The 17,961-nt window shown below is 49.0% G+C and overlaps 1 protein-coding gene and 1 long non-coding RNA gene across 4 annotated transcripts; both read left to right on the top strand.

Moving 5' to 3' along the window:
• The first annotated feature begins 345 nt into the window (after window positions 1-345).
• On the top strand, window positions 346-2,560 carry LOC120696175. 2 transcript variants are annotated; one of them, XR_005684031.1, is made up of 7 exons: window positions 346-433; window positions 518-601; window positions 913-1,007; window positions 1,095-1,767; window positions 1,848-1,907; window positions 2,007-2,117; window positions 2,362-2,560. It is a non-coding gene; the product is annotated as an uncharacterized LOC120696175 (long non-coding RNA). The 2 variants fall into 2 exon arrangements; XR_005684032.1 differs by lacking the exon at window positions 2,362-2,560 and adding an exon at window positions 2,223-2,299.
• A 439-nt stretch (window positions 2,561-2,999) lies between these two features.
• Window positions 3,000-17,870, top strand: LOC120689076 (pre-mRNA-splicing factor ATP-dependent RNA helicase DEAH7-like). Of its 2 annotated transcripts, none has more exons than XM_039971419.1 (16): window positions 3,000-3,342; window positions 3,448-3,577; window positions 3,757-3,972; window positions 4,383-4,444; window positions 4,565-4,829; window positions 4,915-5,094; window positions 5,213-5,343; window positions 5,971-6,068; window positions 6,448-6,553; window positions 7,031-7,208; window positions 7,769-7,998; window positions 8,085-8,264; window positions 15,034-15,282; window positions 15,601-15,662; window positions 15,785-15,937; window positions 16,028-17,870. In XM_039971419.1, the coding sequence occupies exons 1-16, from the start codon at window positions 3,337-3,339 to the stop codon at window positions 17,622-17,624; spliced, it is 3,843 nt and encodes a 1,280-aa protein (XP_039827353.1). In that variant the 5' UTR covers window positions 3,000-3,336; the 3' UTR covers window positions 17,625-17,870. The 2 variants fall into 2 exon arrangements, with proteins under 2 accessions (XP_039827353.1, XP_039827359.1); XM_039971425.1 differs by having other exon boundaries at window positions 3,454-3,577; window positions 16,028-17,624.
• The last annotated feature ends 91 nt before the right edge of the window (window positions 17,871-17,961 follow it).

Below are 17,961 nucleotides of genomic sequence, written 5' to 3'. Positions count from 1 at the left end.
TCTACCCTATAATCTTTTGTATGTACAGCACAAAGTTATATGTACCAGCTCTGTACGGCTTTATGCATTGCAGAAAACGTTGCCTACTTTGTAATATATTCTCCGTTTAAATATTATATTAGTACCACTTTATATTCCACTACACAGTATAATCTTCGTCGCAACCTTTACAACAACCCAACATTTGAATATTTTGCTGCAATAAAAAAAGCTAACAAAAGCTTCCAACATGCAGTAAATTGAACCAGCCCAACGGAACCACAAAATTCAGGAGTCAACCAGCCCAGCCCAACAATACTCTGTAACTTTCGAGCACCTTCTACTGCCTCCTCAAATCAACTACACACTAGCACAACACAACAGACCATATACATTCCATCGTCTTCCCTGACCATCCTCCCCACCTCGCCATTGTTCATGTTCATCATCTCTGGTAAGCTCCACTCCGATTCAGCTCACCCGTACTTTTTCCCTCCTCTTCCTCTCACGTTTCAGCCTTGTTTTGTGCGCCGCACAGATCTGCAGTGGACATCATCACTAACCATTACCATTTCCTACAAAAGTAGATCTTCCCCGCCTCTTTTTACCTCTGAACTAAATAGTAAGTTTCACAATTTCCTCCCTTCACTATTTAGTCTACCTTTGCCTCTGTCTTGCTCTTTCTTCGTATCACTTTTCTGCTCAAATATGCACCTCTATTCAGAGGAGGAAGGAAAACTAAACCTACTTGTACTAATCGAATACATAGCTCTGAAACGGCTTAAACACAAACAAATTTCTTTTGGGATCAAGGTGCCACTATTTATCTAAAATCTCATTTCCCTAATTCTACTTAAAATAATAATGACCACTCTGTTATTTAATCTTTATTATTGTGAACTAATTATTAAGCAAATACATTTTCTGTACCAGTTACGGCCACACCACGAGGAAAAACATCCCACTGAAATTAGCACTTTAAGAGTAGAAGAACACAAGTTGCTTCCGCAAGGGGAAAAATTGCGATGGTAAGAAACAGACTGTCTTTCTAATTACACATTTCTCTTTTTTGATTGATAATAAATGCAACTAATACTTAATATTCCTTATTAAAGGCATCAACTTCATCAGTTGCCCGCGGACTCATTGACCTTGGCGAGGAGATGGAAGCTGCCATAGCTAAACTCCAGTTAACCATTATTGCAAAACCAATAACAACTACTCCACAAGTACCAACAACTGCAGATGTTGAAGCAATGTTTTCTGATCATTATCGGGCATCACCTCAACCAGTAGAAATATCCTACTTCCCACCAGATTTCATTCTCCAATTTGATAATAAGGAAAACTATGACAAAATACTCGGCTATCAAATCCTGACTGATAATAAATATACATTTTCATTAACACCATGGACTAATGATGCCAGATGCCACTTAGAAGCATGGAAAACTCCAGTAACTATAGACATTCATGGCATACCTCCCCATGCATTCCATCATAAAAGTCTTTCAGTACTACTAGATCCATATTGTGAAATTGAAGCTTATACCATGGACAAGAAATCAGGTATCTGTACTGTTGAAGGCACTGCATGAAGTGTAAACTCTATCCCAACAACAGGTTTCCTCTCATATCCACAGCGTACTGGATATGAAACAGTAATACACACATTTCCAATTACCATGCAAACCAACTTATTGACTGTACCTAAATGGTACTCTGACTGGCATCAACCTCAGCACTTCAATATACAGCCGATCTGCAATAATCCATCTTGCACTGAAGGTATATGCACACATCACAACCTCTAGCACTACCACAAATCTTATCATATTTATAACATTAACCATACCTTTTCATGCTAGAACGGGAACAACAAGAAGACTCCGACATGGTCAGACAATGTGATAGAGCTATATTTGAAGGTTAGTAGCTCATTTTCATAATTTCTGACTAGCTATATCCATATAGACCATCACATAACTAGAAATGCTAGTCAAATTTATTATTTATGCCTACTACAGCTGAACTGGAAGACGAAAGAAGAATGAATAACCCACCAAGCTTTCATGGATTTGCGTACTCTGAAGAAACTTCAGATGAGGATGACCCCAATGACGCTTACTACTATGCAGGTTAGTATACATACTCTTTGCTAACTTCAAATAGCAAACCTATTTCAAACCATATAAACTACGCATTTTGATATTTAAATTACAAATTTAATAAAAAAATTACAGATCCAGATCGTGAACTCAAATATTGGTAACCTAACTAACCAAGTGCGTATTCAGTGCACAACAATATAATCTTCTTTTTTCCTTTTATTTTTCCTTTTTTGTTGAATTTAAAAACTATAACTGATTTCTTGATTGTCAGTCCCTGCAGCAAACCGGCAAGGCCCCCAAAACATTCTCGTGCGAAGCAAGTGGAAAAAATACTATCATTTCCAAGACTCCAACTCATGTCCTCTTTCTGTGTATATACTTATATATGTCTATAAAACTATCAGCTTGTGTATAACTAGATATCTATTTTGCATATCAACAATTTATGATACCCTATCGATATCCAATTAGGCCCTGTTTAGTTCCAACCCCGTAAACGCAAAAATCCATCACATCGAATGTTTCGACACATGCTGGAGTACTAAATAAAGTCTATTTACAAATTTTTTTGCATAGATGGGCTGTAAATCGCGAGACGAATCTAATGAGCCTACTTAATCCATGATTTGCAATAGTGATGCTACAGTAACCATCCGCTAAATGTTGATTAATCATGAATTAATTAGCATCATTAGATTCGTCTCGCGATTTACAACCCATCTATGAAAAAAAATTTGTAAATAAATTTTATTTAATACTTCAAATTAGTAAGATTCTTTTGAATTTTTTTTTACAAAGTAACTAAACACAGCCTTAGCTACATAAAATACAAAGTACTTTTGCACTGAGAAAGCCAACCCGCAGTATTAATCATTATAAACACACAACGATATCGCGCCAAGGGCGCGCGCAAAGCAATCGTTTCTCAATCCCCAATCCCTCCCCGCCTCCAAGCTCCAGATCGGGGGGCCCAATTCGAGCGACCTCGCCGCCTCCCCCGGTATCTCTCGCCGCCGCCGCCGCCGCCGCCGCTCGCGCTCTCCCTTCCTCCCGCCCGCCTCCTCGCTTCCCCAGCCACATGCCACTCGCACTCTGCCGCATGAAGGCCAAACCCTAGCCGCCGCCGCCGCAGCAGCAGCAGCAGCTTCGGCGGGGGTCGCCTCCTACCTCCCCGAGCTGTGATCCGAGGCGACTCAGTGCCAGCCCACGACCTCCGGCTCTCCGAGTCCTCCCGCCGACCATCACCATGGAGGTTGTCCCCTGAGCTAGTTCGTGTGTGCTTCGAGTCCGCTGTGTCCTTGGCTTGCGCTTACGTCGAGACGGCTTTCCGTGTTTGCTTCCTTTCCGTCTACTACAGGGGAACGGGAACGGGGAGGTCGACATGGACGCGACGATGGCCACCCTTGGCCCGGAGGACGACACGACACAAGGGCTCATTTTGCCGAGTAAGGTCATGTATCGGCCCCAGGCTGGGAAGTCCGTCCTAGGTATGAATCTGGTGCTTATGCGGTGTCTATTGAATGCTTGGGTGCTGTATGGACCCATGTTGCTTGTGGTTTGCTTTTCCCTGATTAACAACGTGCAGGCCTGTGGACTGATTGCTGGTTACAGTTCTATTGTGTCCATAGAATTTCAGTGAGATAACTCTAGGTCTGTGCTTTGGCAGGTCTTGATGACCTCGCTCGCAGAAAGCGGGCCTCAGAAGGCGGCAATGTGTTTAAGCCTCCCCTTCCCAAGGTAGCTGTTGCTGCCAGTTCTGTCGATGAAGATGAGAAGCCAGGACCTGCTGAGAATGACGCGAAGAGCCTGTCCACAGTGGGTCGCAGTAATTCATCGCGTCGCTATCGAGGAAGCGCTTCTGATGATAAAACATCTTTGAATGGTGTGTCTTATTCTTTGAACAAAATACATGAGTTTGAACAAAAACATCTTCGAAGGGCTTAGAGGAATGGCTACTGGTGCGGGCAGGTGCCAGTCAGTGGTGCTCACCGCAGGGGAGTGAAAAAACTGAGTGGTTAGTGAGGGGTGAGTGGTGTAGCTGCAGTGAATCTGGCAGTGGGAACACCGTGGGAACACCGCTGGCGCTAGTGATGGGAGGATGAGGATGTGTGGTGGCGACTCCCTGTCAAGGCTGGCTACTGAAGTCTTACCAGGGAATCATGGAAGAGTGACCTAATAGTGCTTCCGTTAGCTGATATATAGACCCTTCTAGTGCTATGTTTTTATGTCAGTTCATTTGCATTCATCTGTAAATTGTAACTAAATCTTTCTCTTCGTTTTTGGAACCAACAGTTGCTGATGAGGATGAAAGGGTCCCAATACCCAGCAGTAGGGATGAGGCGCACCGGCATGAGGTCAGTATCACATTGAAAATACATACCCACCTGCTTGTTTTGGAAATTACGGTAATAATTTCATCACTTTTATCTTGACCTTACTAGCAAGTCAAAATTGCTATGCCTGTTACTTTACAGACCCACATCTCTAGAAGCTCTCAAGGTTCCCGTGCTTATGACACTCCTCGTAGTTATGACTACTACGATGATAGTGGATCCCGTGATAAACGAGGTGACCGTGAGAGATCTGTATCCATTGGCTATAGAAGTAGTGGAAGGCGAAGATACCATGATGATAGGGAATCTCATACTAGGCGTGATGAGCGTGAGAGATCTGCATCCATTGGCTATGTTAACAAGAGAAGTCGACATGAGCATGGCTCGAGGAGCTCAAGAACACCTGGTACCGTTTTGGCCTGGCATTCTTTTTTAACTCGAACTCACTGGCTTGACACTTCACTGAGTATGGTTGCCATTGCGAATGTTAGCAAGATCTGATTGGGATGATGGACGCTGGGAATGGGAAGATACACCTCGTCGAGATTACCGAGATGATCGGCCTGGCTCTCGAAGGCAGCATCAAACACGATCTCCTATGCTTGCTGCTGCATCCCCAGATGCTCGTTTGGTGTCCCCTTGGTTAGGTGGGAACACACCACGCTCAGCAGGTAAATCAAGCGCAGCTAGAATATCTGCAAGACTGCTTTGTTTCTATGAAGTACTCTACATCTCAGTCACTTGAATGAATCACTAAACTAACCATAATGTGTTATTGCGAATGTCCAGCTTCCCCGTGGGATAATGTATCCCCTTCACCTGCCCCCATACGCGCTTCTGGTTCCTCAAAAGGGTCTTCTTATTCAGGTTCTGGTGGAAGATCACACCAGCTTACCTTTTCATCAACAACTGGTTCTAATGTAAGCTATAATTTGATTATGTACAATATAATTTTAGCTTTTTAGGAAAACACAATTTTACTTCATGCTATCAAATATGATTTTGTATTCTATTTTCTACTGCATAATTTAATCAACCATATGGTTTTGTCCAGTCATACAGTCATCCAATTTTGTAGTGTTTTGACAACAGTCAGTGGCTACTTCTAGATGTCTGTAATGGGAAGGTCTATACGATATAGTTATTTTGTTTGGATGAACATGTACACCTCATTGCCTGCTTTATGCTGGTCCTCTCTCTTTATGTTGATTTATACTTAAATTTAATAAACAATGAGTCATGAGCTAGGATTGTTATTTAGTTGATGTAGTTACTTCTAAAAAGCTCTATAATAATATGTGTTTTAGGGTTGCTTATCTTGTTTTAGGAATCATTTTTTTGCTTTATGTAGTCATTTAGTCAATCAACATTGTGAAACTTTATTACATATAGTCAATAAACACACTGATAGCAACCTGGTGAGTTGATGATCTTTAAATTCCATGTTTCTTTAGCTTGCCGTTAGACTCTTAAAGGTCATAATTTTATTTCCTCAGCACGTTTTTATCATGAGCTACAAGTTTATAACTGCTACCTTGTTATCCCAGGTCATTGATGCTGATAGGAGCCCCTCAGATCCTGATAGGAAACATGAGATAACTGAGGAAATGATGCAAGAGATGGATTATAATGCTGACCGTGCATGGTAATTTTCCTTAAATAAACCTTACTTAGTTTTTTTTACAGAATGGCAGTATTGTAGGTGTTGTATGATCTTTGTTGGCATCACAATTATAAGCAAAAGCTTTCCTATTCTGCATTTTGCAATGTTTGCTTCCAAAAAATATGGCAATGCCATCTGCCAAAGTGGTGAAGTATATTTTATATATATATTAGTTTACATATTGAAATTCTGAGTGTGAACATATTCTATTTGTATTTTGCATACAATCCTAAGTTCTTGTACCTTAGCATGGTTTCTTCAATGTTCTGGTGCAGGAGAATCAATACATGACCGAACAGTCTTATAGCCATAGAACACCAAATATAATTAACCAATCCTCTAACCTTTGCAAATTATTCAGGTATGACTGTGAAGAACACACAACCATGTTTGACGGTGATAATGCTATGTATCTTGGAGATGACAGTTCATACAAAAAAAAGGAAGCACCGATGCCGAAGAAGCTGGTAAGTTCCTTGTCTGTTTACCTGATATGATGCTTCCAAGTACATCATGTACTTTGGCTTCACATTTCATGTAACCACCTGGTAGCCTACTAGCGAAATGCCTGCAAGAAGTGAAAGTAGGGCGTAATAATACAACCACAATTAGAGACATGCTTTGTTTTCCTTGATCATTCTTCGACTGCCTATCTACTAGCAACATGTTAGGTTTTACTCCTACTAAGTTTGCATCCTGATGAGATTGATAGCATATGAAGTGCACCATCAACAAAGGAAATCATATTAATCTTATTGTATGATTCATAATTTCATATAACTTCTTTTCGATATAGTCAAACTGTGTGTTCAGAAATTAGAAGACAATCTAATTTTTTTGTTCCAACATTTCAATTATTCCCAGTAAATTGTAGCTTTTGTAGCCTTAACTTTTGCAGTATGCACTTGTACTCTTTTTTTTACAGCTATTTCTCTTGGTTGCAGACTCGTAGAGATGGTAGTCTGATGACACTTGCTCAGAGCAAAAAGTTGTCACAGATGACTGCAGATAATGCTCAGTGGGAGGATAGACAATTGTTGAGATCTGGAGCTGTTAAAGGAACAGAAGTCCAGACTGAATTTGATGATGAGGAGGAGCGGAAAGTAATACTTCTTGTGCATGGTATGTTCTTTGCCTATCAAGGCTTCCTTCTATCTATTTATTCTTGTTGTTTAAGATTTATGATTCGGTAAGCTTTAATCATACCACATGTTAGAAAGCATCCCTTTGTTTCTCATGGAAGGTTGTGATGGATGCAAACAATTCCTATGAAGATCATTAAGTATGTTTGTGGTAGGGATGTCACTAGGATAGTGCTATTTTACTGATCAACACGGAGCTGTTTTGTCTCTGTATTAGTTGGTATTAATGGCTAGCAGATGATGGCTCTTACCTGATAATCCTTCAGAGCAAGATGCGGCTATTGTTAACATTTATGGGATATATTGCACACAAATTTCAGCACACATGTTCCATTTGTTCTGTGTCAACCTGAAACTTATACTATATCTTAATGTAGCACCCCTTTATATTTCCTTTATGTCATTATTTGTACATAAGACACAAAATAAAGTAACATGTGTGTGAATATTTATTCTTTTACTTGTGGACAAGGCTTTCTGTCTATCTACAGTATCCTGATGCAGTTGAAGTTGACAAGCTGTTGTCTTAATCTTTGGCAGACACAAAGCCTCCGTTCCTGGATGGACGAGTTGTATTCACAAAACAAGCAGAACCTGTAATGCCACTGAAGGATCCTACATCTGATATGGCTATTATTGCACGCAAAGGTTCTACTCTGGTTAGGGAAATTCGTGAAAAGCAGAGCATGAATAAATCAAGGCAACGATTTTGGGAGCTTGCTGGATCTAAGCTTGGGAACATCTTAGGTGTTGAGAAAACGGCTGAACAGGTAGCTTTTCACATTTCTACATGTGTCTATGTATTTTTAAAAATACAGTTCCTTGTCCTTTATCTTACTCACCTTTGAAAATTCAGGTTGATGCAGATACAGCTGTTGTTGGCGACCAAGGAGAGATTAATTTTAAAGAAGAAGCAAAGTTTTCTCAACATTTGAAGGAAAAAGCAGAAGCTGTCAGTGATTTTGCCAAATCAAAATCTCTTGCTCAACAAAGACAATATCTTCCCATATTTACTGTCCGGGATGATCTGCTACAGGTTTGTACTCGGGTTTGTATTTATCTCGAGCTTTTTAGTTGTGTTGAGATTTCCATCTTAGTGTCTTACTTTCCTCTGCTCCAAGGAATTTAGTATATTGAAAGCTGTATCACAAGTTCTGTATACTGTAAATGTTCAACATCCAAAAGGATTGGAACTTTGAGCTATGGCTTTGATGAATGAAGAAATACCCATGCATAAGGAGAAAGGACATGATGCAAATTGTTACTCTTTCATTTAGAGAACTTTGATAATTTTATTGTAGGAAGGAATAATGGATGATATTCCTCCAACCCTAGAAGGGTGGGTATATATAATTCCTATACATGAGCCTCTAGATGAGCCTCTATACACATGGGCTCAATATACACCAACACCCCCCCCCCCCCCCCGCAGTCTGAACTACCGGCACAGCGGTGTTCAAGACTGGACAACAAGAAAGCCAACCCCCCTCGGTCTGAACAACCGGCGCAACGGTGTTCAAGACTGGACAAGAAGAGAGTACAAGGGGCAAATACCCCCTCCCTCCCCCCCGGCAGCCACAACTAGCCACCGGCTACGTTGAGGCTGGAGCGAAACTCCGAGAAGGTCAAGAAGGACAGTCCCTTGGTGAAGATGTCAGCAAACTGGGAGGTAGTCGGGACATGGAGTACCCGAACATCGCCTATGGCGACCCTGTCGCGCACGAAGTGTAGGTCGATCTCCACATGCTTCGTCCGCTGATGCTGGACGGGGTTGGTGGAGAGATACACGGCGTTGACGTTGTCGCAGTAGACGAGTGTGCTCTTGGCGAGCGGGCTGTGGAGCTCCGCCAAAAGCTGTCGTAGCCAGGACGCCTCCGCCACGCCGTTAGCGACAGCCCGGTACTCCGCCTTAGCACTGGAGCGGGAGACAACCGGCTGCCGCTTGGACGACCAGGAGACCAGGTTGGCGCCCAGGAAGACGGCGTAGCCGGAAGTGGAGCGACGAGTGTCCGGGCAGTCTGCCCAATCAGCGTCGGTGTAGACCACCAGCTCAGCAGAGGACGAGCGAAGCACCAGGCCGAGGTCCACAGTGCCACGGACGCATAGTCACAAAGTTCCTGGGTCGACCGGGTCGAGGAACGGGGTCGAGGGTCGTCACTTTATAAAATTGTGATACAAAGGGGGTATACCTCTATGGAACGATAAATTATTATGTGGAACGCGACTCTGATTCATCCGGGTCGATATCTTTGGGTCGATGCGTCTTTAAAAAGACAAAAACTATATATATATGTGCTACTAATGAAGAAACTAATCTGCACAAACATATAAGAAACATACAAAATAGTACATCTAGATCATACTACACGTACTCAGCTTATTATCTAACAAAAACCACATCAATCCGCTATCAATAACCTTATCCCAATTAAATTTGCTAGCAATGGGGCTACCACCCCTCTCAAACCGGGACGCGATCCAACCTTGAATGGGACACTGACCCTCTTTGACCCCGACTCTCGAATCGGAACGGCGTTCCCGGGTCGTGGGACAAGGCATCGACCCCGAATTCTGTGACTATGACGGACGTAGCGGAGGAGACGCTTTAGCGCAGTAAGGTGTGACTCCCGGGGATTATGCATATGGAGACAGACCTGCTGAACAGCGTAGGTGAGGTCCGGCCTGGTGAAGGTGAGGTACTGCAAAGCGCCAGCCAGACTCCGGTAGGCAGTAGGATCAGCCACCGGATCACCTAGATCAGCAGACAGCTTCGCCTGAGTGTCGACAGGAGTAGAGCAGGGCTTGCAATCAGTCATCCCAGCCCGCTCCAGAATATCCAGTGCGTACTGCCGCTGGTGAAGGAGAAGACCAGACGGGCGAGGCTCAACAGTGACGCTCAAGAAGTGGTGGAGCTGACCCAAATCCTTCATACCAAACTCCTGCTGTAGAGAGGAGATGACACTCTGAAGCAACTGCTGACTGGAGGCTGTGAGCACAATGTCATCGACATAGAGCAACAGATATGCAGTCTCGTCCCCACGGCGGTAGATGAAGAGAGGCGTGTCAGACTTGGCCTTGGCGAACCCCAATGTCAGCAGGAACGTGGCGAACCGAGAGTACCAAGCCCGAGGAGCCTGCTTCAGACCATAGAGAGACTTGTTGAGCCGGCAGATCATATCCGGACGACTCGAGTCCACAAATCCCGCTGGCTGAGAGCAGTAGACAGTCTCTGACAGAGTGCCGTGAAGAAACGCATTCTTCACGTCCAACTGGTGCACAGGCCAAGAGCGCAAGCGAGAGGACCGTGCGCACCGTAGCGGGCTTCACGACTGGGCTGAAGATCTCATCATAGTCCACACCAGGTCGCTGAGTGAACCCCCGGAGAACCCAGCGAGCCTTGTAGCGCTCCAGTGTGCCATCAGCCCGACGCTTATGCGTCCAGATCCACTTGCCAGTCACCACATTGCAACCAGACGGACGCGACACGAGGTCCCACGTCTGGTTGGCAAGAAGTGCCGCGTACTCCTCTTCCATCGCGCGACGCCAGTGAGGATCCGCCAAGGCGTCGCGGACAAAGGAGGGTACTGGAGAGACCCGCGGCTCTCCCTCGGTGGCGGAGAGAGTCCCGGCCTGAGACGCCATCCGCCGAGGCACCATGGGATGGATATGCCGAGGATCCCGATGGATGACTGGCGGGAGGTACACCTCCGGCTCGGCTCAAGAGGGAGCCGGAGGAGGCGGCGGCGGCGACGGCGACGGCTCCGGTGTAGTCGTCGCAGGAGCCTCCGAAGCAGGAGGCGGCACCGGTGTCGGCGCCGAACGGCGCCGGTACACCTGCACCGGCTGAGTGTACCGCTGCGGCGCCGGTGTCGGCGCCGAACGACGTCGATACACCTGCACTGGCTGAGCATATCGCGCAGGTGCAGGGGAAGGCACCGGGGCCGCGCGTGGCGCAGCGGGAGACTCCGGGTCCGCGCGCGGCACGATCGGAGGTCCGGGGGCCGCGCGTGGCGCGATCGCGGGTACCGGGGCCGCGCGTGGCGCGATCGCGGGTACCGGGGCCTTGCTCGGCGCAGCAGGGATCACCGGAAGCGGTGCCGGTGTGCCGGGAAAACCTGCAGGGAAAGGACAAACAGGTAACGGTGGCTGAACCACCGGGTCAGTCGGAAACAGAGACTCCAGCTCGGGGTCAGGAGGAGTGGAGGAGGTGGAGTAGGGGAAATCCGACTCGTCAAAGACGACGTGTCGGGAGATCAGGACGCGGCGAGAGGTGAGGTCAAAGCATTGGTACCCCTTGTGGTCAGGGGAGTAACCGAGGAACACGCAATGAGTCGAGCGGGGCGCCAGCTTGTGAGAAGCGGTGGCGGAGGTGTTAGGGTAACACGCACACCCGAAGACCCGAAGGTGGTCGTAGCGAGGAGGGGTACCGAAGAGAGCGTGGTGTGGAGTGGGAGCAGGAGAAGCAGTGGACGAAAGGCGGTTGAGTAGGTAGGTGGCGGTGTGGAGGCTCTCAGCCCAGAAGCGCGGGGGCAGAGATGCCTGGATCAGAAGGATGCGCACGACGTCGTTTGTCGTGCGAATCATCCGCTCAACCTTGCCGTTCTGAGGAGAGGTATATGAACAAGACATACGCAGCTGAACACCCCGAGAGAGGAAGAAGGAACGGGAGGTGGAGTTATCGAACTCCCGCCCGTTGTCACACTGGACGGCCTTAACGGTGAGGCCGAACTGAGTGGACACCCAGGCAAAGAAGTGGGGAAGGTCTCAGACTTGGCGCGCAAAGGGAAAGTCCAAGAGTAATGAGAAAAATCATCAACAATGATCAGATAATATTTATAGCCAGACATGCTGAGTACAGGTGATGTCCACAGGTTACAGTGAATAAGATCAAAAGCATGCGCAGCATGCGAAGAAGAAGAAAACGAAAGTCTAACATGACGACCTAACTGGTACGCATGACAGGTGCTCAGCAGGAGCCCTAGTATATGGAACATCGGTACTATGACTGAGTTGAGCCAAAACGTCGCGGCCGGGGTGACCAAGCCGGCGGTGCCAGGTGGTGGAAGAAGGCGTCACGGCAAAAGCAGTAGACGAAGAAGTCGAGGACGGAGCAGCGGAAGCAGGAAGCCGAAGAGTGTAAAGGGACCCCGGGCTGTCACATCTGAGGAGCGGACACCGGGAAGCCGAATCCTTCACAGTAAGACCAGAAGTCAAATTCGATAGAACAGGAGTTGTCAGTAATAAACTGGCGAATGGAAAGAAGGTTGTGAACCATTTGAGAAGCAACAAGAACATTAAGAAGACGAGGAGCAGAACCCACGGCGGTGACAGGAAGGCAAGACCCATCACCAACCATGATAGACGAAGGACAAGAGGGGTGGGGTCGGACAGAAGAGAGGATACCAGCATTAGGAGTGGTGTGGAAGGACGCACCCGAGTCGGCGATCCACTCGGTGCTGACCGGCGGCGTCAGTCCCATGGTGCTGAAGGACTGCGATAGAGCGGCCTGGTCCCACCCCCCAGGCCAGGTCGGCTGCTGGCTGGGCTGAGCGGGCGGGGTCCAGTACGGCGCGGAGAGGAGAGCAGCACCGGTGAACATGGCCGCCGGCTGGAGCTGAGGACAAGGCCTCCCTCCCGGGCCCTGGAACGGCCACATCGAGATGCGTCCTGACCATGGGTTGCTGAAGGATGGCCAGGGCGTACCTCCAGGGGCAGGGGCAGAAACGGGAGTCGGAGCCGGAGCCGGCGGAGTTAGCGCGCCCCGACGGCCCCCACTGGTACCGGTACCCCCAGAAGCAGAGCCACTAGTTCCACCACTACCACCATGTCCGCCCCGCTGATGACGTCCATGCCCCCCCCCCACCTCCGGTCTGCCCGGCGGGAGCAGCACCAAGGAGAGAGGTGGCAAGGGCGGCGGAGGAAGCCGGTGGAGTAGCAACGAGCGCGGTGGAGGTGGATGAGGGCGATCCGGGCACAAGACCCCTGGTGATCTCGAGGGCGAGGTCATCTCGGACCGCAGGAAGGAGGGGAAGGGCCTCTGGCGGGCGATCTAGCTCTTCAGGTGGTCATAGGTGCTGCTCAGGCCCCGCAGGACATTGAGCACCAAGACCCGATCGGACACCGGATCCCCGAGGTCGTGAAGAGCATCAGCCATGCCCTTCATCCGCCGGCAGTACTCACCAACGGAGAGGTCCTCCTGCACGAAGGTGCGGAAGGTGGCGTCGAGCTGGAAGGCGCGGTACTCGGCGTTGCCGAGGAACTGCCCCTCGAGCGCCACCCAGGCCTGCCGCGCGGTGCCGCCGTGGGTCCTGACGAGGTCCTGAAGATCTAGGGAGATGGTCCCGAAGATCCAGGACATGGCGACGCTGTCGAGGCGCAGCCACGCCACGTCCTGCGCCTCGATCGGCGTGTCGAGGAGGACGTGGTCGTCGAGGGCGTAGCGGCGGAGGGCGAGCAGGACCTGGTCCCGCCAGCGTCCGTAGGAGGACATCGGGTCGAGGAGGGTGGTGGCCAGGGCCCTGATGTTCTGGACGCCAGCAGCCTGGAGGTGGAGCTGGGCGACCATGGGGTCGGTCGTGTCGTACCGGGCTCCAGATCCAGCGGGCGGGGCCTGGTGGGAGGAAGAGGTGCCGGGCTCGGGGGCGACAGGCCGGCCGGAGGAGACGCGGAGGAAGTGCTCCGCCTCGGCGACCCGGAGAGCGGAGGCTTCGGCCGCGGCGCGCTCGCGCTCCTGGGTCGTCGAAGCCTCCGACTTGGCGGCGAGGAGGGCCGCGGCGAGAGCGGCGTCGGCCTGCTGCCCAGGGCGGCGGCGGAGAGCGGCGCATCCGCGGGCGACATCCCGAGACCGGTCCACGCAGGATCGGCGGCTGCGGCGGCTGGATCGGCGCCCGCGGCCTGCAGCGCGGCCTGCAGGGCAGCCGGATTGGCGGTCGCGGCCTGCAGTGCAGCCTGCAGGGCGGCCAAATCGGCGCCTGCGGCAGCAGGATCGGCGGCGGCGACGGCCAGGGGCCGTACGAGCGGCTGCACCCGCGTCGGGGGCTCCAGGACGGGCGGCAGCGGCCCAGACGGCGACTGGGGCGGCGCAGGCAGCACTGGCGGCTGCGGCCCGGGCGGCGCCTGAGGCGGGGGTCCAGGCGGCAGCGCGCCTCCCGCGCCCGCACCACCAGCAGCAGCGGCGGCGGGGTCGGGCAGGGGCGCAAGGGCCACCAGGGCGGCGGCGGTCGCAGCAGGGGTCCTTCCGGCGGCGGATCCGGGCGGAGCAGGGGTCCAGGCGGCGACGGAAGCGACGGATCGGGGCCAAGCGGCCGGAGTAGGGGACGCGGCGGCGCCAGGGCGCCAGGCGGCGGCGCCTGCAGAGTACGCAGCGGCCGGCCAGGCGCTCGGCGCAGAGGGAGCGCCAGCAGCAGAGGAAGAGGAGGGGAGGGGAGGGGAGGGGAGGGAAGGAGGAGAGAGGAGGGGGCGCCTGCGGCCGGTGGCCGGCCATGGCTGCCGGCGGCGGCGGCGGCTGGGAGGTGAGGGAGAGAGGAAAACCCTAACACTAGGCTAATGATACCTTGTAGGAAGGAATAATGGATGATATTCCTCCAACCCTAGAAGGGTGGGTATATATAATTCCTATACATGGGCCTCTAGATGGGCCTCTATACACATGGGCTCAATATACACCAACATTATATTAAACATCCTTTGGGATTCCTTGTGTGTACATCATGCTTGAGGAGAACAATTAATTTTGCATTTTGCTTGTTTGAAATGATAGTAGCAAGGTTTAGGAATAACCTAGTCTTATTGATGTTATCGAGCAGGTAGTGCGTGAAAATCAAGTTGTTGTGGTTGTTGGTGAAACTGGTTCTGGGAAGACTACTCAACTAACTCAGTATCTGCATGAGGATGGATATACTAGCACAGGAGTTGTTGGTTGTACCCAACCAAGGCGTGTGGCTGCCATGAGTGTTGCTAAGCGAGTCAGTGAGGAGATGGAGACTGATTTGGGAGATAAAGTTGGATATGCCATACGATTTGAGGACGTCACTGGTCCAAACACTATAATAAAGGTAATCTGCTAGTGGCTCGTTTGTTTTTATGCTAAAGTTCCAGCACATTCAGACCTTTGCCTTTCTGTCTCAGGTTTTATTACTGTTTTAGTGTTCTTTATTGCCATTATATGTTTAGGCACTGCATGTGTTTCTGCTCGAATACAGCTTTGTAGGAGGGCTTATCATTTGTGATCACATCTGACCGCGAGACTGAAACTTGGGCCAGATTTCCACTGTAAATTATTATGTTACTTTAACTTTGGTAAAGTTTTAGTTGCTTTGTATGGTTCTTCTACCATCCTACAAATAACAAAATTAATCGTTGGCCATTTGCAGTATATGACAGATGGAGTGCTGCTCCGTGAAACCTTGAAAGATGCTGACCTGGACAAGTATCGGTATGTTGCTAACTTCTCCCTTTCTCAGTATTTGATAGAGCTTTGGATGTCACAATATACCTTAGATGGTCTGAGTACGATTTGCCATACTAAAATTTTCCCCTCTCCCCGTTCTTTTGTAGTGTTATTGTCATGGATGAAGCACACGAGAGGTCACTCAACACTGATGTTTTATTTGGTATATTGAAGAAGGTTGTTGCACGCAGACGGGATTTTAAACTAATTGTCACATCAGCAACCCTAAATGCAGACAAGTTCTCCAAGTTTTTTGGAGGGTAAGATAACCTGATAGATATCTTTATTCCAAATAAAATGTTGGACATGCTTACATGTGCATGACCGCTAACTCTTTCCTTTGTTTGCAGTGTGCCGATATTCCATATCCCAGGCCGGACATTCCCAGTTAACATTATGTTCAGCAAAACGCCATGTGAGGACTATGTGGAAGCGGCAGTGAAGCAAGCAATGACTATCCACATAACCAGTGGCCCTGGTGATATTCTCATCTTCATGACTGGGCAGGAGGAAATCGAGGCTACCTGCTTTGCTCTTGCTGAACGCTTGGAGCAGCTGATATCGTCATCCACCAAGACTGTGCCCAAGCTGGAGATTCTGCCCATCTACTCACAGTTGCCAGCTGACTTGCAGGCCAAGATCTTTCAGAAGGCTGAAGAGGGCGCTCGCAAATGTATTGTTGCTACCAATATTGCTGAGACATCATTGACAGTGGATGGTATATTCTACGTCATCGATACTGGATATGGGAAGATGAAGGTGTACAACCCACGGATGGGTATGGATGCGCTCCAGGTTTTCCCTGTCAGTCGGGCAGCTGCTGACCAGCGTGCAGGTCGAGCAGGAAGAACTGGCCCTGGAACTTGCTACCGGCTGTTCACAGAATCAGCCTACCAGAATGAGATGCTTCCTAACCCTGTGCCTGAGATCCAAAGGACCAACCTGGGGAATGTGGTTCTTTTACTGAAATCCCTGAGAGTTGAAAATTTGCTCGATTTTGATTTCATGGACCCTCCTCCCCAAGAGAATATCCTCAACTCCATGTACCAACTCTGGGTGTTAGGAGCCTTGAACAATGTTGGTGGCCTTACAGAAATTGGCTGGAAGATGGTGGAGTTCCCATTGGATCCGACTCTAGCAAAGATGCTTCTCATGGGGGAGCAGCTAGATTGCCTTGATGAAGTGCTGACCATAGTTTCCATGCTATCGGTACCCTCGGTCTTTTTCCGGCCCAAAGATCGAGCAGAGGAGAGTGATGCTGCACGGGAGAAGTTCTTTGTCCCAGAATCCGACCACCTAACGCTCCTGAACGTGTATCTTCAGTGGAAGTCCAACCAATATCGAGGAGACTGGTGCAATGATCACTTCCTCCATGTCAAGGGTCTCCGTAAGGCTCGGGAAGTGAGGTCTCAGCTGCTGGACATACTGAAAACCCTGAAGATCCCCCTGACCTCATGCCATATGGAATGGGACGTGGTCAGGAAAGCTATCTGCTCTGCATACTTTCACAACTCTGCTCGATTGAAGGGTGTTGGGGAGTACGTCAACTGTCGTAACGGGATGCCTTGCCACCTCCACCCCAGCAGTGCACTGTACGGGCTTGGCTACACTCCAGACTATGTCGTCTACCATGAGCTCGTCCTGACCACCAAGGAGTACATGCAGTGTGTCACCGCGGTTGACCCTCAATGGCTAGCGGAGATGGGGCCCATGTTCTTCTCGGTGAAAGAGACAGATACCTCCCTTCTGGACCATAAGAGGAGGCAGAAAGAAGAGAAGACAGCAATGGAGGAGGAGATGGAGAAGTTGAGGCAGGAACAGGCTGAGGCTGCCCGCATTGAGAAGGAGAAGGAGCGGGAGAAGAGAGCGAAGCAGCAGCAGCAGGTTGCCATGCCTGGTCTGAAGAAGGGCGCAACGTATGTGAGGCCCAGAAAGATGGGTTTGTAGATAGAGGTCGAGAAACTTAAAACAGTGAACTGTGATTTCGTTGCTAGGATGAGATCATGATAACTTTTAACAGTGAACTGTGATTTCGTTGTTAGGATGGAGATCACTTGTACAATACCCTTGCTGATTCGTGGGGTAATGTAACCTGTACTATGGAGCATGTAAAATACGATACACAAATGACCTTTTGAATATAACAGCTACAACATGGAGAAATGAAAAAAAGAGAGGGTAGTATCGAACCTAGATTTTGCATCGATTGATTTTAGCTTCTCAGTGTCTTAAATCCAGGGGGCAGGCCGCAGGTGCTTTTAAATTATCCTATGTCGATGTCTGT

The sequence above is a fragment of the Panicum virgatum genome, chromosome 2K, assembly GCF_016808335.1.
Source record: "Panicum virgatum strain AP13 chromosome 2K, P.virgatum_v5, whole genome shotgun sequence".
In the NCBI taxonomy this organism is placed as follows: Eukaryota; Viridiplantae; Streptophyta; class Magnoliopsida; order Poales; family Poaceae; genus Panicum; species Panicum virgatum.
The sequence above is the reverse complement of the archived record's forward strand: the minus strand, read 5'-3'. Positions and strand labels throughout refer to the sequence as shown.